Source organism: Anabrus simplex, chromosome 10 (genome assembly GCF_040414725.1).
Source record: "Anabrus simplex isolate iqAnaSimp1 chromosome 10, ASM4041472v1, whole genome shotgun sequence".
Classification (NCBI taxonomy): Eukaryota; Metazoa; Arthropoda; class Insecta; order Orthoptera; family Tettigoniidae; genus Anabrus; species Anabrus simplex.
Window position 1 is genome coordinate 61030495 of NC_090274.1, and position 24574 is coordinate 61055068.

General features: G+C 38.9%; 1 protein-coding gene across 2 annotated transcripts in view; it reads right to left on the reverse strand.

Annotated features, from left to right (window-relative positions):
• Positions 1 to 24574, reverse strand: part of Prp8 (pre-mRNA processing factor 8) — a 222019-nt gene that overhangs the window by 183331 nt on the left and 14114 nt on the right. The window contains exons 2-5 of one of the 2 annotated variants that reach the window (XM_067154586.2): positions 16595 to 17000; positions 9512 to 9680; positions 1204 to 1368; positions 814 to 1029 (exon numbers count right to left, since the gene is read on the reverse strand). In XM_067154586.2, the coding sequence (XP_067010687.1) occupies positions 814 to 1029; positions 1204 to 1368; positions 9512 to 9680; positions 16595 to 16991 (947 nt within the window). In that variant the 5' untranslated portion in view covers positions 16992 to 17000. Of the gene's footprint in view, positions 1 to 813; positions 1030 to 1203; positions 1369 to 9511; positions 9681 to 16594; positions 17004 to 24574 lie in introns of both variants that reach the window. The other variant, XM_067154585.2, reaches the window with a different exon arrangement.

Below are 24574 nucleotides of genomic sequence, written 5' to 3' on the forward strand. Positions count from 1 at the left end.
ATTCAATATATATGTTATCTTAAAAAAAAAAAGAATTCTGTGCTTTGGGAGTTCCCTTTTCTGGTATTCCTTTCCTGTGATTTAACATGCACTTACCACGATAACTCCTCTTGGGTATGGCCCACCATTAATGTTTTTTTTTTAATGTTCCGAATTACGGCTTTGTGTTATACCTTCCTCTGTGCTCCGCTCTGCTGAGCTTATTGCCTTGTGAGTTAGAACTTGTATACTGGAGCATCCTGCCTCTTACGCATCGATCTTGAGTTTGATACTTGCGAAAGCCGTTTCTATTAACGCTCAGCGATATAGTGGAATCGACCTTTCATTTTTTTTTTTTTTTTTATCTCTTCGAAAAGGGGATTGGTAAGCTCTGGCCACAAGTGTGAAGCTTCATGACATTTTACACCAAAGTGTACATAACAGTGTACAGAAACTATGCAAGATTCAGAAACAGAAATCAATTAAGCACTTGTTTCAAAAAATAACCTTAACCTATGCTGTAACACTGTCACAAATGACAATACAGGATCTTAGCTTCAATCGTTGAGGATTTTTTTTAATGTTTCACAATTTTCTGTGTTATTCCAAATCTGAGGTACCTTGCCCCAATTACCTTGGATTACCGAGACTCTTCTGTACATGTGTTACAACTTAAGACAGTCATATTTTCTCTTTTCCTAATGTTGTTTGATTCTACGAAAACAGGATGAAACAAATATAAAAATACAACTACCAATGAATCCAATATTCATTATATTGTACATAACCTAAAGGCCACTAGGCATTTCTTTTTATTACAAACAAAAGACTTACTTGGTTCCAACTAGTGGCTTATGATCATAAAACCATTTTATTACTGAAGCATCTTCTTCAGGGTCCAGCTCGATCTGGATAGCCTCAAGAGGTTCTACATCAAGCACATTGTCAGCATAGTCCAAGGGTGGTTCCTCATCATCAAAAGGTGGGAATCGCATTCTCTTGAAGTGACGTCGATCTCTTTTTTCACGACGCATCATGATCCACATTGTCCTGTAAATTATATTTAATTTCTATAGCTTGGATATTCAAACATTTAAATGTGCATTGTAATTGCACACATGCCCACTAAGCACAGTCTAAATAAGACATACTAGTTAGAAGGCCAAAGAGATAAGGAGAAATTGTAGAGCTCTGAACACAAAACTAAGTATTGATCACACTTACCCCCACTGAGCGATATAAACAGGCTCAATGACCCATGGGATCTCGTTGACAAAAGTGATGGCTCCTGTAATATGATAGAGGACCTTCACATCTCTGATCTGTTCCCATGGCATAGGCATGTTCTCAAGCAACTTCATTACAGCATGAGGCATGTACTTCAAGGCCCTGAAACAACACAGGTAAATACACACTTACAGAATACAAATGTTGTTAACTTTTAATGAACAGGCAACAAAATACCATTCTTCCTTTTTAAGAGAAAAAGATTAAATATTATTCACAATTTTTTGATTCATAGTAGGCAAGGAGGCATTCAGTTGGTGGATAATACTGTAAGCAGTTGACAACTATGCCAACAATTTGGTCTTGATGGCAAATTGTGCTGAAAGCCTACAATCTAATATTTTGGAATTGAAAAGAGGTCCAGTGGACAGACTGGAAGGAGCTTTAACACAAGATACTTAAAACATGTCAAATGACCAAAATTATAACAAATTTTCAGCAGTAGGACAACACATGCATGATTACAATCACAAGCTTACTGACACTAAGCAGGATATTGAAATCCTCAAGTTATCAGTAAAGGACCCCTCCTTAAAATAGCAGAAAACTGCTTTATACATTTGGACCAATATTTTAATCCAATTTACAATCTGAATGGCATTTCTGAAAAACCAAATATTCAATTTGACCTGTTCATTCATATATTCAGAAGCACAATATAAAATAGTCAAGGTCCGGTTTTTCTTTCTATTGACAGTACTTAGGCAATTGTCTGTATTCCCGCATCCCTCAGCCCCGCCTTGATCCCCTTCCTTCCTCTCTCCTCCCCGCACCTCCTCCTCCTCAAAGCTTTATTAAAACCTCATCCACTCCACTCCTCACTCACGCTTCATATCCAGCTTCGATCAACATGTTGCAGCACGAGTTGATTCACATACAGCATATGTCATTTAATTATATTTTTCCCCCTAACATAACTCTTCTTATCTTAGTTGTCATTTATACAGGTCAATTGTACGGTCCACACTGAACTGCGAAATCCAACCATCTTTAGTTACGAGCCTTTCTAACATCATGCATCGCATTCATGTATACTGAATATATATGTTGAGAGGACAGCTAGACTTCGGCTCAGTTGAACTTTGAATAGAAAGCAGCACATTTAAAGAGCCAGCCTTCGTTGAACATCTACGTATAATCCTTGACCAGCATTTTAAGGATCTCTATCTGAAGCAACTTTTTAATGTAGTGCGGCGCACTGGCTTTTTATGAATCTCTATCAAGTAGCAACTTTTTAACTTAGTGCAGCGCATCTCTTGAACCTTACCTTAATTCATACAAGGTATGTACATATTTTTATATGTGTATTAACTTGCTTGAACTTTCAACAGAATTTTGTTTTATGTATCCAGACTTAACTTCAATTCTATGAGTTGTGCATACAGTTTTGTAAGACCTTTGTGTCTACGCATTGTTTATTTTTTCTTCGATATCTTTGTGTGATTTGCTTTAAGGCTGACGATGATCTACAGTTAGGTCAAAACCAGTCCCTGAACGTAAATGCAATGTGAAAAATTGTAGAATTTTTATTGAAAACGTGGACCTTAATAATAAAATATTTAAATACTATTGTAATCACAGTTCAATACGGATCAATCATAATGAAATTTATATCTTTTAATTTTAATTTTTTCTGGTTTCCATGCCAGCAGCAGAGCATTCCATCTCTCAATAATTTAACATCCTACCCTTTCCACTTTGCTCCTCTCAATCCTAGGATCTCAAGCTCTCTTCTTTCCTCGAGATGGAGTTCTTCACACTTGGCATTATGGTGTTTAACACCCCAATTCTTGTCTTATACTGTCTCAAAATTGTTTTTCTCTTTGCATATTTCCACTGGTTATGATCAGGTGGTGGTGGTGGTGATTATTGTTTTAAGAGGAAGTACAACTAGGCAACCATCCTCTATATAACACTAATCAGAGAGAAAACATGGAAGGGGTCCGACACTTCGAAAAATGAAGGTATCGGCCAAAGGAAGACAAGGGCCACGAAGGGCATGAAAATGAAAGACTCATTAGGCCTCCATACGTAATACCGTAGAGGTCTGAAAAGAACAAGAGTTGACCAAGGGAGGTCGGATAGGATAGATTAAAGTGAGGAGCCTGGCACAAATAAGTGGAAGCAATGCCAGGAACCAGCTGATGGCCCCGTGGACGCCAACACACACTCCAAAGTTCAGAGCCCCTGGGGCCCCTTTTAGTCGCCTCTTACGACAGGCGGGGGATACCGTGGGTGATATTGTACCGCCCCAACCCACAGGCGGGGGGGTTATCATCAGGCCACCTGCCATAATTCATAGCAGACCAAAGCTATAGTCACATATGTGTAACATTATGGTTTAAGAGGTTCTTCTTCATTTCAAAGAAAGGGCACATTTTCTCCTGCTTGCTTCCTGGGCTTAACGCTAGACATTTTCTGCAGAGGATATTTCATACCAGCACAAAATTTCCTTTACTCATTCCCCCCCCCCCCCCACAGAACTATAAAAACCATTTAATTTCATCAGTATCATGTAAAATTCCATTCTTGTCCTTCAACCTAAATACTGTCATTAACGTATATAACTTGTCTGTCATGGAAATGCCATTGCATCATCACACAACTCTTCTTGCTTAAATTACAGGCTTATTACAGTAATATATTTTTTCTTTAATAGAAACAGTATGAAAATAAATTGTAGTAAATAAGTGTATATACCGTAAGAAAAGATGAGGTAGGACAGGCTGTTTGGTAGACAAAAAAGCATATGCATTTGCAAAGAAAGAGGAAAAAAAAAATTTTGTTAGTGGCTTCATGTCGCACCGACACAGATAGGTCTTACGACGATGATGGGATAGGAAAGGGCTAGGAATTGGAAGCGGCCGTGGCCTTAATTAGGGTACAGTCCCAGCATTTGCCTGGTGTGAAAATGGGAAACCATCTTCAGTGCTGCCGTGGCCAATGTGAAAGCGGAGTCAATAGATACAGCATATGTAGACCTAAGATAGAAATCAAGGAGTCAACCAGCTGCTTTGAATAGCTAAGGTGTGAGAGAAGGCATCCAAAGACATCACATCAGCGAAACAGATAAAGGATAAGGTGGGAGTCGTGATACAAGATAATGAAGGATGCTACTGAAATAGAAGGAGTACTTCAAGGAACTACTAAATGCGGAAAACCTGAGGGAAACATTTGAGGATGGAGGAGTCAAGGAGGGAACGGTTCGATTAGTATTTTTGCAAGAAGTGGAAAGTGCGCTACGAAAAATGAAAATGCAGCACGAATAGAGCCTGGAAGAGAGGGAGGTGAGGGGATCTCTTGTGAGATTTAATGAGGCATATGACTGGGTACCCAGACAGGAGATGCCTTGAACTGAAAGGATCATTTGAAAAATATGTAAAATTGGTGACGGTGATGTACGAAGGAGGGGTGACAAATGAGAAAAAGTATAGGAAGGACAACAAGCTTTCCAGTAAGAGTCGGTTTACACCAGAGTTCAGCCCTCTGTCCATACCTACTTAATGTGGTTAGTGATGGCAATGTGCAAGCTGTGAAGAATCCAGCACCTTGGTGCGTGCTGTTTGCTGATGTAGTGTTACATGGACCAGGTAAAGATAAAATGGAAGGGAAACTGGTGGAATGAAGAACAGCCCTACAAGAGAGGGATTGAGAATTAGTAGAGTAAAAAACAGAATATATGGACTACTGCTAAGAAAGAGGGCCTTTGGATTATGCCGCAACAAGTGCAGTTGCCAGCAGTATCCAAATTAAAGTACCTGGGATCACGGCTACAAAGCGATGGTGAGCTGGAGGATGAAATACAACACAGGATAAAACGTGGCTGGTTCAACTTGAGAAAAATGAGTAGATACTCTGCGACAAGAAGATGAACTACAGACTGAAGGTGTACAAGCCATCCGGCTATGATGTACGGTGCAGAAACGTAGCCCATTAATAAGGCCCAAGAAAAAAGTTAGAAGTGGCAGAAATGCAGATGTTACACTGGATGTGTACGGTCACCAGAGAGGATAAAATAAGAAATGAACACATTAAGGGAATACTAAAAGTGAGATGCCTAGGGAAGAAAATTAGGAAAGGCTACTGTGATGATATGATAATGTGCAGCAAAGAGAGTAGTAGTTTGTGGGGAAAGAGAGCCCAAAACTTGGTGGTAAATGGTAGAAGAAAGCAAAGAAGGCCAAAGCTGAGAGGAAGGGACAATATAATGGAAGACCTGAGAGAGAAGGGACTGACCCAAGACGAAGCTGGACAAAGGAATACCTGGGGGAAGAAAATTAGAGAAACTAGTGCTGACCTCGTAGACACGGGGTAAGGCTGAGATAAAGAAGAAGAAGAAGAAGAAGAAGAAGAAGAAGAAGAAGAAGAAGAAGAAGAAGAAGAAGAAGAAGAAGAAGAAGAAGAAAGAAGTTGCTGATGTAATCCCCCAATCATTATTTTCCCATCCATATTTCTCAAACAGAAATGCACGGGGGGCGGGGGTGGTGATTGCAGAATTTTCCCACCTTTTAATGGAAGTTTTCCATCATGAGTGTTTTTTGTATTTCTTTTTTTGTGAAATGTGCACACGTGAAAACATCTACCATTTCAATGGCTGGTCGTCAGTTTGTAAGCAGTGACAGAAGCGCAAGTGGCAACACTTCAGTAACAGGAATGCTCGGCAAACTATGCATAACTGGTCTATGTACACATCTCTAGTACGCTTGAAGTAACCACGTGGAAGACTCGCACTTGGTCTATGACACGTACTGGTTGCTGAAAGACCATACCAAACAATAATGGAATTCCATCGGTATTTTAAATTTAAAATTAAATTTGTATAATTTTCCCCTCCCCCATTTTCCGAGGTTAAAAAAATGCTTAAAAGGGAGAAATGATGGTAGTAAATATGGTATTTCTTTAGAACTACAAGAACTACTTATCACCACACCCAGGAAACTGGAGCTGGTTCAAGATGACGATAATAGCTACTTATCAGAGACTTCAATAGGGCCAACACCTGCCAAAGCCCAAAACATAATACGTCACAATGCAAAATTACGGGTGAAAATGAAAGTTACAGAAAATGAGCAACATTTTAAAAAGTTCTTTTGATTTAGTGGAGAGATATAAAAAAACCTATTTACCAGGTTAATAAAGTAAGTATATTGTTAATTTATTTTAATTTTTTAGCTAACATAGGACTGCTTAGCCAGATTTTCCTTCTTTCTGACAGCCCAGTACTGTTTCATCCCTTCTGAACGTAATATTCTTTCTGCTTCTGGAATCACTCTTCCTATTCTCTGCTTGTTGATTTTGTCTGTAGTTTAGTGTGTTTATCTTTCAATATGTTGAGTGTATTTGTTTTGTATTTTAAATCTTTTATTGTAATATGCAACTCTCTCATGTCTTCTTTAAGTTCTGTGATCTACCTAATATCATTCTTACTCTTCCATAATTTTTCTATTATTTATCTACTGATTCTATTTTCTGGTGACCACATTAGATAGCCTAAGAATGATATTCGTTTCTTCTTTCATTGTGCTAGTCACAGGTTCTATTTCTTTATAAACTGTCTCATTGGAAGCTAGCCTCCAGACTCAGTTTACTTGATAATTTTTATTGAAAAGGTTCTCACTCTTCTCCTAACTTGAGTACTCTATCTATGTCAAAAACATACCAGATGTAAGGCTTTTCAGGCGTCTGCTCTATTACCCAGCGTTGTGTCTTAGGTCTGATACTAGACTCATCAGAGTGGGATGTGTCAGACCCTACCCACTGACGCTGGGATGTATGCAGGTGAACTTATCAGAAGCCCTTATAAGAGGCACAGTCTGATAACTGCATAATCTCCAAAATGGAATTATTGCCTGCCTAGCAATTCTGAATGGAAAGGATAGGATAGGAATTGTGCCGGCTGCCAAAGCCTGTTGCACTCCTCTGGGGCAATGATTAAGGAAACGCTGGTTAATAGAGCAAACGCCTGAAAAGCCTTACATCTGATGTTTTGACATTTTTGACATGATCTATTGGTGAAAAATATCTAATTCCCTCCATGGGAATTTAGAATTTTCCATACTCTATCTATTGCAACTGTGTTTGTTGTTTTCAATAATGTTTCACTTGGATATGTAATTTGTGGCTGGGTGACTGATTTTTGATGTTTCAATTTGGTTGCTATTGTAATGAAAATCCACAGCCTGTTTCCAGTCATTGACCGGGACAGGAATGGAATGAATGAAACCCCCATCTAGCGGCAAGGATAGGAATTGTGCTGGCTGCCGAAGCCTGTAGCACTCCTCTGGGGCAATGATTAAGGAATAACATATGAAATGAAATGATACTGGAGAATGCTGCTGGAATGAAATATGACAGGGAAAGCTGGAGTACCCGGAGAAAAACCTATCCCCCCCTCCGCTTTGTCCAGCACAAATCTTACATGGAGTGACCACGATTTGAACCACGGAACCGAGCAATGAGAGGCCGGCAGGCTGCCGCCTGAGAAATGGAGGCTTCTGCTATTGTAATAAATAATGCTATTTGTTTTAGGTCCCACTAACGACTTTTTATGGTTTTCGAAGATTTATTTATTTCTTCTTCTTGCGTTCCGGCCTTCTAAGGACCACGTTACAATTTCAATTCTTCCTCCTTAGTTGTTCTTTCCTTTTCTTCCAGTATTCTTTCATTGTTTCACTGTTTCTTTTTCCTGTCTTCAGTCCACTTTGTGCCTGTTTTCTTTCCCTTCCTCCCTTGGAATCCTTCCATTTGTAAGACTTTCTTCCTAAAAATCTTTCTTTCCAATAATTCTTCTTCTCGTATGTTGTTCCTTTCCAGGTCTTTCTTGACTTCTTGAATCCAGATGGTAGCTGATTTATTTTCCCAAAGGTACTTGAAGATTCGTTTAGTTAGTCTCTTGTCATCCATCCTGTAAATGTGTACAAGAAATAGCAATCTCCTTTTTCTTATTGTTTCTGATATGTTTTCTACGTTCTGGTAAATTTCATTTATTTATTTAATTAATTATTAGATACAGCCTATGGAGGGCCATTTTACACTAATAATTATAATAAGTTTAAATACGTATAAAAGATAACAAAGGTATAAACAACAATATTAAGTAACAACAATAAATTAACAATTTTAACAGTAACAATGTAACAACAATGACAAAGGTAACTGGCAAGTGTCGGTTACTGAAATTAGGAAGAAGAAAGGTCGAGGGTTGGAGGGACGGAAGAAAGTGAAAACCTGGGGAGGACTTAGAGGAATCTTCTAATTTATTGTTTGAAGGATGCGAAAGGTGTGAATATGTCAATATCGGGTAGTGAGTTACCAAGAGTACGGAGACGGTGGAATATAGAGCGCTGTTGTAAAGACAGGCGCGGATGGGATACATGATGAGTGAGCCGGTTGCGTACAGGGCGGGGAGGAACGGGTATAGGGAAGTACGCCGGAAGAGTATTACTTTTGGTGTAGCCATTGATTATTTGGTGAAGGTAAAATAGATCAGAGAACTGTAAACGGCTTCTCAGGTCAAGTATACCCAGATAGTTCATAATGTCAGATTTAGTTTTGTTCTTAAAAACAGGATTGCGAGTCTTAACAATGAAAGTGAAAAAGTTAAAAATACTATTTAGTTGAGATATGTTTGTGATAGCAGATGAGGACCAAATTGGGGAACAAAGGTCAATAATGGGCAGAACATACGAGACAAAGTATAATTTTAAGGCATTAATATCATTTCAGTAAACCTGTAAAGAATGCCTAGAGTACGCATAGCACGGGATTTTATAGAGTGAATGTGAGCAGAGAAGGTTAGTTTACAGTCTATTATAACACCTAGGTCTCTTACCTGAGAAGCCGATTGCAATGTATTTCCCTGGATGGTATATGCAGAGGTGCTGGAATTTAGTCTTGCAGGAGTTCTTTAACATGCCGGTAAATCTACTAACACGAGGCTGACATATTTGAGCACCTTCATACACCAGACTGAGCCCAACTTGGGGTCAGAAGGCCAGGGCCTCAACCGCCTGAGCCACTCAGCCCAGCAAAGTATATTCTCTGTCTAAAATTAGTGTATTGGACATGAAGAGAGAAAGCTGCATATCTTCTGCCATCCATCAATAATGATAAGTGATGAGGAAAGCTACACCAAAACATACTGTGCAGTAACTTATTGACAGTACAGAGAGGAGAAAAACAGTACACACTGCTTGTTTAACAACATGCCTAGTATAACTGTAAACATTCTCTTAGGACTACATACCCCAAGTAGACTCTCTTGTCGTGCCGGTACTTGCGACTGCTCATATCACCATGATCACGAATGATCTTACGGATATGTTCAGGAGGCATATCTTCCTTTTGGGCATCCACAAATCCAAACTTCCTCTTCTCTGAAAACCGTTTGGATTGCAACTGCTGCCATTTTTGGGCTGTAATCAAGATACGTTGAAATAACATTCAGAACATGACATCTTACCAGGCACACAAAAATTTCTTAGCATTCCTTATCAAAATGATCTCTAAAAATGATTTAATTTTTAATTTTATATACGAAAGGTTCTTAAAGTGACAGCTGACAAGCAGCAACCATAAAGGGATATGTTTTGTGATAATGCAATTACTTATGAATATAACTATTGTACTTCACCTTCCAGTACTCTTTTCCATCACCCACTAAAACTCTTTTAAAATGCTCATCAAGAGACTGTGAGGAAAGTGTGTATATTTTTTTTTTTTTTTTTTTGCTATTTGCTTTACGTCGCACCGACACATATGTCTTATGGCGACGATGGGATAGGAAAGGCCTAGGAATTGGAAGGAAGCGGCCATGGCCTTAATTAAGGTACAGCCCCGGCATTTGCCTGGTGTGAAAATGGGAAACCACAGAAAACCATCTTCAGGGCTGCCGACAGTGGGGCTCGAACCCACGATCTCCCGATTACTGGATACTGGCCGCACTTAAGCGACTGCAGCTATCGAGCTCGGTGAAAGTGTGTATTTAGCAGACCAACATGTTAGATTAACAGTGTACTATAAAACTTCCATTTTCAAATACAATGAGCATTAGATTAAATATACAGTCTTCTTCTACACCTTGTCCCAGTTAAATAGGGTCAGCTTTTCTGGTCGCTCACCTCCAGTACTTCCTGGCTTGGATCCTAGCAGAATTAGTACTGGAACTTTCCAAGTCCTTCATAATTCTTGCTCTCCATCTCATTTTTGGCTGTCACATTGCTGGTTCACTCAATACCATCCCCTGAACTCAGTGCGCTACATAGTCTTCTATCAATATGACCAAACCATCGGAGTATACTGTCTTTTAATTTTTCTGCTCAGAGATTGACAAATAACTTCATTACAGATCTTGTCCAGCCTATTCATACTATGAGTCCATTGTAGTATCCTCATTTCAGCAACATTAAGTTACTGTTCATCTTTTTCCCTTACTCCTAAGAGAATAATTATGATTTTCCACCTACTCAATACACTTTTAAAAATGACTTTACATTATTAAATAATGGAAAGGCATTTAATTCACATTTTTAGCAGGATGTTTCAGGTCTTTTCAACCATCTTGAGCTGGTTAATATTTTAAAATGGACAAAAATACACTTTAAAAATACTAAAACAATAATGTATAGATCCCGCATCTACAGGATATTGACGTCCGAAACGGGGGAGGAGCTTACGGTCAGCTGTTTCCAATATGGCGGCGAGATAGTGACGGGAAATAAACACGACAGTGATCGGGTGTGCGTCTGTAGGATTTATTAAGTGTTCAAAATGTCTTTGGTGTCGTATGCGCAACTGTTGAGAGTTGTCGGAGATTTCACGCGTCCATTAGTGGAAGGGGAAGAAATATTCAAGCGTAATTACTTGATATGTGTAGGTAAAAAGTTTGAAACTGAAGATGAAACTGGTGTTGTCGCATTGTGTTTACAATCATCCCACATCGATTCAAAACCCCGCAAAGTTAATGTTGTCTTGAACAAAGGGAGTGAAAATGTGAAGTGCAACTGTACATGTAAAGTGGGTTTGTCAGAGAAATGTTACCGCTGACACGCTAATTCACCTTAACAGTTAAGCTACTGTAATTTTCCACTATTAGAGGTTATGGAGTAATTTCTTGTTGATTTGGTGTATGCCAAAGCCTTAGCCAGATGACGGGGGAGTTACCTGTCTTGTAAACTGTAATCTTGGGGAAGAAATAAAATAATAATTCTACTAAGTAAATGTTGTAAAGCAAATAAATCCTAGGCTTTATACAGGCTTGTGTTGGAACAGCCCACATCCTAATCTCAATATTCTTCCATTTTTACCATCAGCACAAAAGTTAGAACTTAGAACCGACAATAATAAGTATAAAAATTATAACTACCTGCAGAATACGCAGAGCAAAGTTTGAAAATTATAATTTAAGAGTACTATAACCTCTACAGTCACAGCTTTTTGGGGTTGAAGAATACTTTGTTTGTCCAATTCTACCAAATAATTAGGTTATGGCTTCTAATTTATGATGACCGGACGAGTTGGCCGTGCGGTTAGGAGGGTGCAGCTGTGAGATCGCATCCGGGAGATAGTGGGTTCGAACCCCACTGTCGGCAGCCCTGAAGATGGTTTTCCGTGGTTTCCCTTAATTAAGGTCACGGCCGCTTCCTTCCCATTCCTAGACCTTTCCTGTCCCATCGTCGCCGTAAGACCTATCTGTGTCGGTGTGACGTAAAACAAATAGCAAGAAAAGCTAATTTATGATGGCAAAATACTATATATTTTCTTTCATTGATAATAATAATAATAATAATAATAATAATAATAATAATAATAATAATAATAATAATAATAATAATAATAATAATAATAATCGTATGGCCTCAGCTACCGTGTGCAGACATTTCAATTTGACGCCATTGTCTGCTCGTCAATTTCGACGTTCCGTTTTACTCTAGGCCCCCACTAGATGGCAGACCGAGTAAACCGAAACTCTCTTGGGCGTCTATGGCTGAGATTTAATTAATTTTGTCGGGTAAACACCAAATGTGTCACCAGAGATCTTTTACATGCCGACATCGTACGACATGGAGTGTCGAATGGACTTTTTTCCGCCCTACAAAAATCCGACTACCTCTGCCGGGTTTGAACCCGCTATCTTGGGATCCGGAGGCCGACACTCTACCACAGTTTAAATGCAGTGCTTAATTACTACCAGTTAAAGATATTACTCACACGTAGATAGTTAATTTACTGTCTGCTGTTACACATATGAAGAAGTTTACAAAGAGCGGATTACATTCTATGTGCGGCACAGAAGTATTAGGCTATAAGTTTATCAGTATTTTTGATGTAGCTAAATCTTTGTGAATACAAATTAGAGACAATAACTATCAATGAGTACAATAAACAGTACCGGTACCTACACTGTGGAAAGAAGTCGTCTTCACGAGAATGCAGAATGCACACTGTCATGTATCACGTAACGCGTTTTCCAATTGACAGCGCGGAAGCCCATCTTTCTCTCTGAACTTTTTGTACAGGAAAGTAGTGAAGTGATTTCCCATCCGTTTTATACGATTTGCAACCGTATACAGAGCAGTACCTCCTCAAATTTGACAATTTTCTTTCTGTTTCCATCACGATGTCAATGCTTCGCCATGTAAATAAACCTCGCCAGTCACTATGTTGCAGCTTCAATATTCTACCGCGTGGCTGCGCCATCCAACTTTTCTGACGTCAATCCACAAGCGACAGTTGTTACACGACATGGGACATACAAATAAAATCAAATTCACCAAATAACAAGAAAATGGAAGCACACTTACCTCAATCAGTCCCAATACAATGTTGTAAAAATGAATAAACAATTAACTGAGCCCAGAAGTCAGGTGGATTAAACTAAAATATTAAGAAGTCATATAGCGACAAATACGAACACCAGTTCTAGATAAATATATTGATTCTTTAATTAAGATAATAAAGTGATTTAAGTTAAAATGACAGATAAAATGTTTAAAATATAATTAAGGTAATAAAATTAATTTGAGGGGCCGATGACCTTCGATGTTAGGCCCCTTAATACAACAAGCATCATCATCAAAATATATTTAAACTGACATGTCAGTGCCCCCAAGGTAACAATCAATCAAATGGTGATTTTAAAAAAACCTTTTACACAAATTGGTATGAAAATGAAAACCTACTACCTGTTTTCCAGTCATTGACCGGGTCAGGGATGTAATGAATGAAACATATATAGGCTGTTATTACAATGGGGTCGCCACTCCCAAGGTGATTTATTAATGAGTGATAAATGCTATGACATGATAATGGAGAGTATTGCTGGAATGAAAGATGACAGGGAAAACCGGAGTACCCGGAGAAAAACCTGTCCGCCTCCGCTTTGTCCAGCACAAATCTCACATGGAGTCACCGGGATTTGAACCACGGTATCCAGTGGTGAGAGGCCGACATGCACACAAATTGGCATATAACCCATTAATCAATTAAGAGAAAATGAAACTTCAAATAATCATTACAATTCGAAGTCCATTGAATTACTTTAAAGTAAGTAGTTGAGCAGAAAACAGTCCCTATACAACTCCCTCCAATGTATTTAATAAGTTAAGGATAATAATACGCCATCAAGAATAATCCCACAACGAACATGCATATATAATGCAAAACCAGAATAAATAGAACCATAAAGGGACAAACAAGTTAATACTCCCAAAACAAATATAAAGCATCAATTCAATTAAAACCAAATAGCACACAACAGATTCGGTCCACACCAAATCAAACGAAATCCATGACCATGGAACAGTCGATCCAAGGCTCGATGGTCGACAGTCAAATGTCAACCACAAAACAAAAGAGACACCCCCTAGACTGTTTACGACCTGCAGCCATAGCAACAAGATCACGTAATCAAAGGAAAAGAATATAGCTGCCCATATAATGAGCCGAGTTAGCCACAAGAAACAATTTTCAACTCATTCCTTTACATTAGTTTTTGGTGGTATTAAAGGAGTTAAATATGATTTTAAAAGAGAATTAAGCAAGCTAAACCACCATTGAATTAAAATAGACATTCCCAGGTAATACAGTTAACAAGTAACATCTACAAATACAAGCTCATACAATATATCGTCCAACCAAGTTTAGAACATGTTGCCGAAACCAATGATTACTTGTTTAGTAATGATAAGGAAAGCCCCCAAATATCACTTCTAATAATACATTTACCTTTGAAAAGAGTTATGCAATTTTGAACACATTTACTATTTTCTGCCTACCACAATTTTTTGATCAAGGTAAAATAGATTCAAAATTTTGAAATACACAATTCAAACATCATAACGACAGACCAAAAATTTAGTATGCAGACCTTAGTTGACTTCAGCCCGGGGACCAAGGCAAGACTGATTATGTTCCTTACAGATTCTCCAAACCAGAACAAAGAAATAATCCTCGAAAATTCACGGCCTATAGCCGGATGATGATTTATTCACCCCAGATCAAAGTCCAACACCACCTCCCTTCCTTTTATATTGAAGGTCAATTAAAACTCGCAGCTGCAGCGGACACTTGAAGCAAAGGTTTAAAAAAAAAAGTCTAAACTCAGTTCATTGTCACGGACGGTTGAACTCTATAAGTGACGGCACTAGAAGTACTGCGGCCAACGCTAGATAGCGCCAGAGTACAGTGAGTGGAGAAACTCTACTGTCTTTTAGCTCTCCACGTAAATTACATGTTGTACCGGTAACAAGAGTCACAGTTTAAAGTCCTGTAGACTAAAATTACAAGAAAATACAATGGGCTTTAAGGCCAACCATATAATAACACATATCTTAATGCACATCGACAAAAATTTCAATCGATGCTTGCTAGGCAAACATATCGTCTCCAAAACACATTATAGAATGAAAAAAAAAAAAAAAAAAAAAAAAAACAATAAAAACAGCATGGCAATTTGAAAATCCACTTGTTAGGTGTCCAAATGTTAAATGCACATTCCGTTAGAACGTTGTTCTTTTCGGTGCGACGTTTGTGATCCTCCTCTCTTAGTTCTTAATACGCTCTACGTAGAATGAATAAAATTGGGGTTGTCTTCTTGCAGTTTTATTTTAAACTCTGATTATCCAATGTATTTTGGGAACTCCTATAGTATATTGCAAGTATTTGATTATAATGTGTATATATATATATATATATATATATATTTTTGTTGGCAGCCCTGAAGATGGTTTTCTGTTCCCAGTCCCCCATTCTCCCACCGCTGAAAACCTTTGACATGTTAGTACGACGTTAAACCACCAGCAAAAATAGCATAGGGCTTCTTCCTGGATGTGCCTTGTCAATGTGTCACTGACTATTACAAAGGGATAAGGGCTGAGAGTTGATCCTTGATGCAGACTAACCTTACTGTCAAACTCTTCTATAGAACCCATGCAAGTGCCCAGATGGTTTTTCTCTTCCCAGACGGCAGTGGAGGATGCTAAATCGAATTAGGACCGGCCAAGGTAGATGTGGAGCCACTCTCTTCAAATGGGGATGGAAGACATCACCGCAATGTGACCGCAGACAAGGGGAACAGACAGTGGAACACCTTGCATTTGAGTGTCCTTTGCGTAGTTACAGAGGCTCTATTGAGGACTTAAACTGTGTCTCAAACGAAGCTCTTCTCTGGCTATTAAATTTTGACATGGAACTTTAGTTACGAGCTTGAGATGGTAGTTGTATATATTGTAAATAATATTGTATTCATCATACGCTAAATAAATAAATAAATAATAATAATAGTTCTGCATGATATTTTCATAGTTTTTCAGGCGTCCATCGTACATATCTTGGATAATGGTGATGTACAGATGTGGAACAGTTTTCTTCTTTAGTGCCCACAAAAGGAGATTTCACGGCACTAAATCATGGACCTTCTCTAGAACTATGAAGACCATATGAACATATTATCTATACAATCTGTATTTTTCCATCATCCTCAAGGCAAAGATGACATCTCTAGTTGACTTAACATGCATAATTAATCTGAATTGATTTTCAATGCAAATACTTTTCAAAGAGAAGACCACAATAAGCAAAACAATTATAGTCTCTGCAAAATACATCATATATTAGTCTTTCACTTATACCATAGAAAAATAAAAAATTCATAGTAAAATTTATTTCAGTTTCCAGTAAAATGGAAGTACGTTAATGATGCGGGTGATTTTTTTTTTAATTTTTAGGATAACTGAAGCAACACTATCAAACATCGGAGAAGTTTTCAAGTTTTAAAACTGCATCTTATTCCACACACTAACATGTACCTATAGCTTTCTGTAAAACTTACCTTTTTCTTGCAGTTTCTCCTCTGTGATAATCTCTGGCTGTTTCATTGGTGGTGGAACAAGAGGAGGGTGGTGCATAATTTGTGGATGAACCTGCGCCTGCATGTGAGCCTGGGCAGCTGCATGAGCATGGGCAGCTTGGACGTGTGCAGCCTGAGCTGCTTGAGCCGCCTGGGCAGCCTGTGCAGCCTGGGCATGGGCGGCAGCTTGTGCTGCCTGAACGTGTGCAGCCTGGACATGAGCCGCCTGGACGTGGGCTGCTTGCACCTGGGCTTGGGCCTGAGCTTGTACTTGAGCTTGAGCCTGTGCAGCTGCAGCTAGCTGTGCGTGGGCCGCCTGCTGCTGGGCCATCATGGTGGCCCAGGGGTGCGGCCCCAGTAAATACGGGGGCAGCGCCATCTTATGCTACTGCTGGAACAGAAGATGGTTTGTTACTGGCAAGTACAAATACAAATAAAAACATGTAAGAATAATTCTAGACTGCTTGGGAAAAAGTGTGTCATAAAATGGCCAAAATATATATTTTTTTGTTATTGTCTTTACATCCCACTAACGACTTTTGCGGTTTTCAGAGACGCCGAGGTGCCGGAATTTTGTCCCCCAAGGAGTTCTCTTACATGCAAGTAAATCTACCAACATGAGGCTGACATATTTGAGGACCTTCAAATACCACCAAAATAAAATAAGTATATGCTTGCATATAACTCACCACCACGTATATTTTAAATGAAATAAGTTTCATAATGATAGATCCGTTTTGAACTGTGATTACAATAGAGTAAATTAATGTATTATTTGGGTCCACCTTTTCAATACAAAATGTAAACAGTTTGAATTACATAAATGATTAATAACAATAATAATATTTGTTTTACGTCCCACTAACTACTATTTTACGGTTTTCGGAGACGCCGAGGTGCCGGAATTTAGTCCCGCAGGAGTTCTTTTACGTGCCAGTAAATCTACCGACACGCGGCTGACGTATTTGAGCACCTTCAAATACCACCGGACTGAGCCAGGATCGAACCTGCCAAGTTGGGGTCAGAAGGCCAGCGCCTTAACCGTCTGAGCCACTCAACCCGGCACATGAATGATTAGGGACTAGTTTCGACCTAGTACTAGGTCATCGTCAGCCTAAAGCAAAATTAAAATACAAATACCGAAGAAAATTAAACAATGTAAAGACACGTGCGGTCTCGTAAAAGTACATACCATGTGAGATATTGTGCAGCACTATGTTAAAAAATAACTCTCTGAAAGAGATTCATAATAAGTCCAGTGCATATTAAAAAGATGTTATAGATAGGAATCTTTGAGTTGCTGGAATATGCTGGCTCCTTTAAGATGCAGGTATCCAATTGAAGAATCACTTAGCCGAAGTTACATCATTTATTTATGAATAAAGTCCAGTGCGCCGTATAGCATTAAAAAGTTGATAGGGATGGAAATTATTCAGTTGGTCAAGGAATTCAACATATGCTGATTTCTTAAATTTGCTACTGTATATTCGAAGAACAACTGAGATGAAGTTACATCGTTTTTTAAGATATTCATAGACGTAAAAACACATGGATGCTGGAAAGGCTCTTCAGTTTTTTGGAACTTGAAGGAAGGTAATTGTTGCACGTGGAAACAGAAGAAACAGAAGAGCTTTCTTCTAGCATCTTACTTCGCATAGACATTTATTTCAAGTTTATAAACATCTTGAGAAGACAATGTTACGGTACTTTAATTTCAATTGATCTCTGAATGAACAGCAGCATCGCTTGAAAACCAACCTTTTTCGATTTCCATGACCAACAACTTAAGTATTACTTTTACAACTTGTTACTTTTATACGGCACACGGGACCTTTTTATGGATCTCTATTTTTTAACATAATGTAGAGCATCTCTGGATTCTTAAGCCTCCACGCGCAACAATGCCTGGCCAGTCAGTCACACTCAGCCAAGCCTCTCACGCTTCCGTCTTTGTCAATGTGCTTATCGCTACCTGTCCAGCAGAGCTGATCATGTGAAATGAGAGTGTTTCCCTGTCCAGGCAGTCAAGTGATCACCATGATCGTCCATCTGTTGTATTGTCGACAAGTACCAGTATTCTGTCTTCATGTTTCATGGTTGTTTCTCGGTTAAGTTTTCTTGTGTAGGTCGATCTTTAAGTTATGGAGAAACGTGGGAGTTATACGGCTGGGTTTACTCTAAGTGATAAAATATGCTGAAGGACATGGTAACACAGCTGCCGGTCGAGAATTCAGTGTGGTTGAGTTTAATGTTCGCTACTGGCATAAACAGAAAGCTGCGCTAGAATCCACCAACTGAACACATAAGGCATTCAGAGGGCCAAAAACTGGTAAGTTTCCTGAGCTGGAAGATGAGTTGCTTCATTACGTTCGAGTTGTGAAATGACAGCTTCAGTATCTTGCACGAGATGCTACATTTCAAAGCACGCGAACTAGCAATTAGGAGGAATCGGCTGTTTGGATCTGAAAGTGAGCCGGGGTTGGATCCGTCGATTCAAGACACGAAAGGGATTGTGTCTGTGAAGGTGTACAGAATGCCAAGTGATTTCAGCGACAAAATCATAGACTTTCATCCCCATGTGATAGCAATGCAGAAGAAAAACAATTACCTCTTATCTCAAATTGGCAATGCAGATCAAACCCCAAACTTTGACATGCCATACAACATCACCAACAAGAAGAGAAAATCTAGCGTACTCGTCCGTACAACTGGGTGTAAAAAAACAGCTGTGCATTGTCATGCTAGCAATAACCCCAGACAGAAGAAAATTGCCACCGTACGTTATATTCAAAAGGAAAACCGTGCCTAAAGCGATTTCCCAAAGTCATTCATGTACGGGTTCAAGGATGGGTCCGTACGGTGTGGGGGGCACGGCCAGGGGCACTGCTTCGACGCCCAGCAATGCTAGTGCGGGGCAGTTTCCACGGACACTTGGTAGACACGAAGAAACGTTTTCAGGAAATGAAAACTGATCTTGTTGTAATTCCTGGTGGACTCACACATTGTCTACAGCCCTTAGATGTTTCGATCAATAAGTCCTTCAAGGACAACATACGTAAATTGTACACCGAATGGATGGCAGGCAGGAGTATGAGCTGACGCCAGCAGGCAAAATAAAGAGGCCACCGGTTGAACTCTTGTGTGATTGGGTTATGCGGGCATGGGCTATGATGTCGACAGACGTTATTGTGAAGAGTTTCTTGAAGACGGACATCGCAAATGCGTTGGAAGGAACTCAGGTCGAGGCAGTATGGGATGGTGACCAGAATGATGCACACGAGAATAGCTCGGAGATTGAAGACAGGGACAATGAATAGGGTAAATATGCCACTAGTCTTGTTTCAACAGCCTAATGCAAATTTTACGTTTTTCGGGAATATGATCTTTTGCACACCGAAAATATTCACACTTATTTTTTGTCAAAAAAGTGTGAGCTATATACGAGCATATACGGTAATTTCATATTATGTTAGCCCAAGGTGTGTTCTTCAGTTTGGTAGTAGGAGGAGACTACACATGAAACTGTAATCTAGTTGCATAAGACGTGTTGACTATTTTAGTTTAAGTCAATTTTTAACACCCTTTCTGAATTACTTTATTAGCAAATAATAAAATAAAATATTATAAACTTTCATTCAAAGTATCTAAGATGTACAATATTATAGGGAAGGATCCACCTTTCAATACTCCGTAGTAAGTTGAACTAAAAAGTAGTTACAACCGGTTTATTGGGACCGGTTTCAACACATTTCAAGTGTCATCATCAGCCAATTAGCGAAGATCTTAAAACAACTAATATATTGAACACAGGCAAAAAATTAACATTGTATCATATCGTAGCAATTCAGTTAATGTTCAAAACACAATAATCACAGTCAAGAGAGTAAACAGAACATCACTATCTTGCGCCGAAAACAAATATAGTTGAAGTTCATAAGCAGATCAAGTATGCACTTATGTAAAGTCGTTGCTAGGCAGGTCTTGTAGGCATTTGTTTCTCCGGCCGAAGAGTAAAAGGTGACGTGAATGAAGTCTTAGGAAAACAGTGTAGGATTTAATTTCGTCAAATTCAAAGTGGATATATAGGTTTTAAAATAATTTAAAACGTTAAAAAAGAATAAAGCCAAATAAAAATATATTAAAAAATAGGAAGAAATAATGAAAGAAATACGAGGTTTAACTCGAAACAACTTGCCATAGTAATTGAAAAAGAAATGATAAATAGAGAAAGGGGGTGGGGAACGTTTATTAGAAGGTGGTGGTGGTGGTGGTGGTTATTGTTATTAGAGGAAATACAATTGGGCAACAATCCTTTATATAATACTAATTCGAGGAAAAAGAGAAAGAGAACCGACACTTTAAAAAATGAAGATATCGGTTAAAGGAAGAGAAGGGCCACGAAGGGCGTGAAAATGAAAGACTCCCTAGCCCTCGCAAACCTAATAGCATCGGGGTCGGAAAAGAACAAGAGTTGACCAAGGGAGGTCGGACAGGATAGATGAAAGTGAGGAGCCTGGCACAAGTAAGTGGAAGCAATGCCAGGACTCAGCTAAGGGCCCCGTGGTCGCCAACCCACGCTCCGAAGTTCAGAGCCCCTGGGGGATGGAGGGTGGGAAGGAAAGAAAAATGGAAGGGATCCGATACTTCGAAAAATGAAGATATCAGCCAAAGGAAGACAAGGGCCATGAAGGGCGTGAAAATGAAAGACTCCCTAGCCCTCGGAAACCTAATAGCGTCGGGGTCGGAAAGGAACAAGAGTTGACCAAGGGAGGTCGGACAGGATAGATGAAAGTGAGGTGCCTGGCACAAGTAAGTGGAAGCAATGCCAGGACTCAGCTAAGGGGCCCGTGGTCGCCAACCCACGCTCCGAAGTTCAGAGCCCCTTGGGGGGGGAGGGGGGAGAACTAAGGAGGATCAAGGGGGGTGTTGCGGAAGGGGGAAGTGGCATGAGAGGGTATTGTGTAAATTGTGAAAGATTGATTCCTTATTTGTTGACTTCAGGTTATTTAAAAAGGAGATGAGAAAATCGAAAAGGGCATTGGGTTTCTCAGAAATATCATTCAGATTAAGATTTGGATTGAAAAACTGGTCAAGGTGTATAAAACAGTTTTCAGTGATGTCTAGGAGAAGGCCTTGTGTTTTGTATTCATGAATCATTCAAGACGAATATTTTCGCACTACAAGATGTGTGGTTAAAGTTATTTTTAATATGTATAACTTTCCCTGTTTTTATCTCCTTGTAAGATGTGTATTCTTTAATTTCCTGTTGTGTATGTTTATCAGGAACTCAAGGAAGACTTCATTAGTTAGTCAGATCATAGAAAGAATGATGAACTCTTCTCAGAAGAACTCTTAAGGTTTCACCTTACTTTTTCCTGCCTGCTGGCTCTTTAGAAGTGTGCGCGCGCGCGCGTTTTGTATTCAGGAATCATTCAAGGCAAACATTTTCGCACTGCAAGTTATGTGGTTAAGCTTATTTTTAATATGTATAACTTTGCTTTCTCAACGATGCATGTGTTTCTACATTCGTCCCTGTTTTTATCTCCTCGTAAGATGTGTATTATTTAATGTAACACCTTGTGTAAAAAACTGGGTTATATGAAGAAGTTATATCATGTTCATAATCATGCTTTCACGTCTCTGCACAATATTTAAAATAAAATTTTACCGTTGGTCTTTAGAGCTATTGTTGAGAGTGAAGGAGAATTTCCTGTTGTGCATGTTTATCAGGAACTCAAGGGAGACTTCATTAGTTAGTCGAAACATAGAAAAAATGATGAACTCTTCTCAGAAGAACTCTTAAGGTTTCACTTTACTTTGTCCTGCCTGCTGGCTCTTCAGAAATGTGTGCGCGTGTGTTTTTATATTCAGGAATCATTCAAGAAGAACACTTTCGCACTGCAAGATGTGTGGTTAAGGTTATTTTTAATATGTATAACTTTTGTTTTCTCAACGATTCGTTTGTTTCTATATTCGTCCCTGTTTTTATCTCCTTGTAAGATGTGTATTGTTTAATGTAACGCCTTGTGTAATATAAATGCCTACATCTTACCTATTTCCCACATTTTGGCTGATGATGACGCAAACATAGCGTCGAAACTAGTTCCAAGTGCAAATACATGTTATAAATAAATATAACATTTTTGTATTGAATTGAATTGTATTGAAAAGGTGGACCGTTTTAAGTTTTCCTATTAAATTCACTCTTGAAACAGAATCAAACAAATCAATTAATTTTCTAGACATAACAATAAACAGATTACCTTCCTCATTATCATATATGATTTATAGAAAACCCACACATACAGCTAATACCATAAAACAAGACTCTTTTCACCCACAGTCACATAAACGTGCTTCATACAACAGTACGGTTAACCGCGCCTTCAAAATTCCGCTATCAAAGGATAACTTCTTCTCTTACACGGTTAACTTCTGAGAATTCCCACTGTGGCACATTTCAGCAATGATAGTACTTGTACCGGGGTTACACCTTCTCCAGCCAGTTAAACTGTGCGTCTTCTATAAAGCCGTCTAGGTAATCTACCTTTAACTGATGTAGTACAAGATAATTTGGTTTCCAACTGTTAGATGTCCCTACCATTTGTTAAGTGCCCCCTCTGACGGGATCAATGATAATTAATTCTTAAGGGAAAATTGATTTTTACCATTGGCTAACCTTAGTTTATGAAGATTGTTTTGTTCATGTACTTATCAAAGTTGTCAACACTTATGTTGGTTCCTTCTCCAAAATCAATCTACCTATCAGAAACCTGTAAACATTTTCTTTAGACAATTATACTGTAATTGGAGGGGAGGGGGGGGTGTACAAGAATTCAGATTTTCTATTTCTAAATCTTGTGGTTCAAATGTAGAATTTTTGGTCAGTCTGAGGACTCTGTTCTATTCACTACCGAGAAATACTGGTATGTAATGTAAGGGAACAAAGAGTGATTACCCTCTGTTGAGTCCCCATTCAACTTGGTATGGGGCGACTACAGTTTCTAAACCTTCAAAATTCTCAACTCTCCTTTGGTATTTAATGTTTCTCATTTAGTCACCAAAGTGTAGAATAGGCTCAGCCTCTGTATCACTGGGCCATAAGCTCACTTAGGGTTTTAATAATAATGTTATTTGCTTTACGTCCTACTAACTACTCTTTTACGGTTTTTGGAGACGCCAAAGTGCCAGAATTTTGTCCCGCAGGAGTTCTTTTATGTTTTAAGTTTCTCTAGGAGTGCAAGTGTTTCGCCTCCTTTGCATCTTGTTTATGGCCGATTACAAACATTTTCTTTTTCATTTTCTTTTTACATTAAGGAAATTTAGTATGGCCTCTCTTGCCTCTGTAAATTGATTGTGGTGTGTAGAAAATGAGTCTGGTGTGAAGTTCCCTTGAGGGACAGAAAGTTACAAACTGTTAAGCAATAAACAAGCCCAAATTGAGGCTGTCTTGTGTTAATTCCTTAATTAAAAGCAACCGAAAGGTTGGAAGTGCGCAATCAGAAACTGATGCCTCTGAGAGGCTGGACGATGATATAGTTGGAGCGCAGACTCCCCTGTTGTGTGAAGATGAGCAACTCTTGTAAATTAGGTACCTGCCAGGAGCAATTCAGCTCTTTTCTACATTATTTATCATTTGTAATTCTCTCAAGTTTTGTACCCAATTTTAAGTCACTGATGTTGGAGCTGACTAGCTGGATATAAGGTTGTTACTGTTCTTTCAGATTTTCTAGTTATCATATTTTAAATTAAAAAAAGGAAAGAAACAAAATTTCAAAATTTGTTGTGTTAAATTATGCACTAGTTAATTCCTTGTCCACTCATTTACCCCTCACGTTTCTTACACCTCTGTGATCCATGATATTTCCTTAACAGTACTGAATTTAAAATATGTATTCACTGAACATGAGTGGGCGTGGGCTATTTGCACCTGAGCTTGAGCCCGTGCAGCTGCAGCTAGTT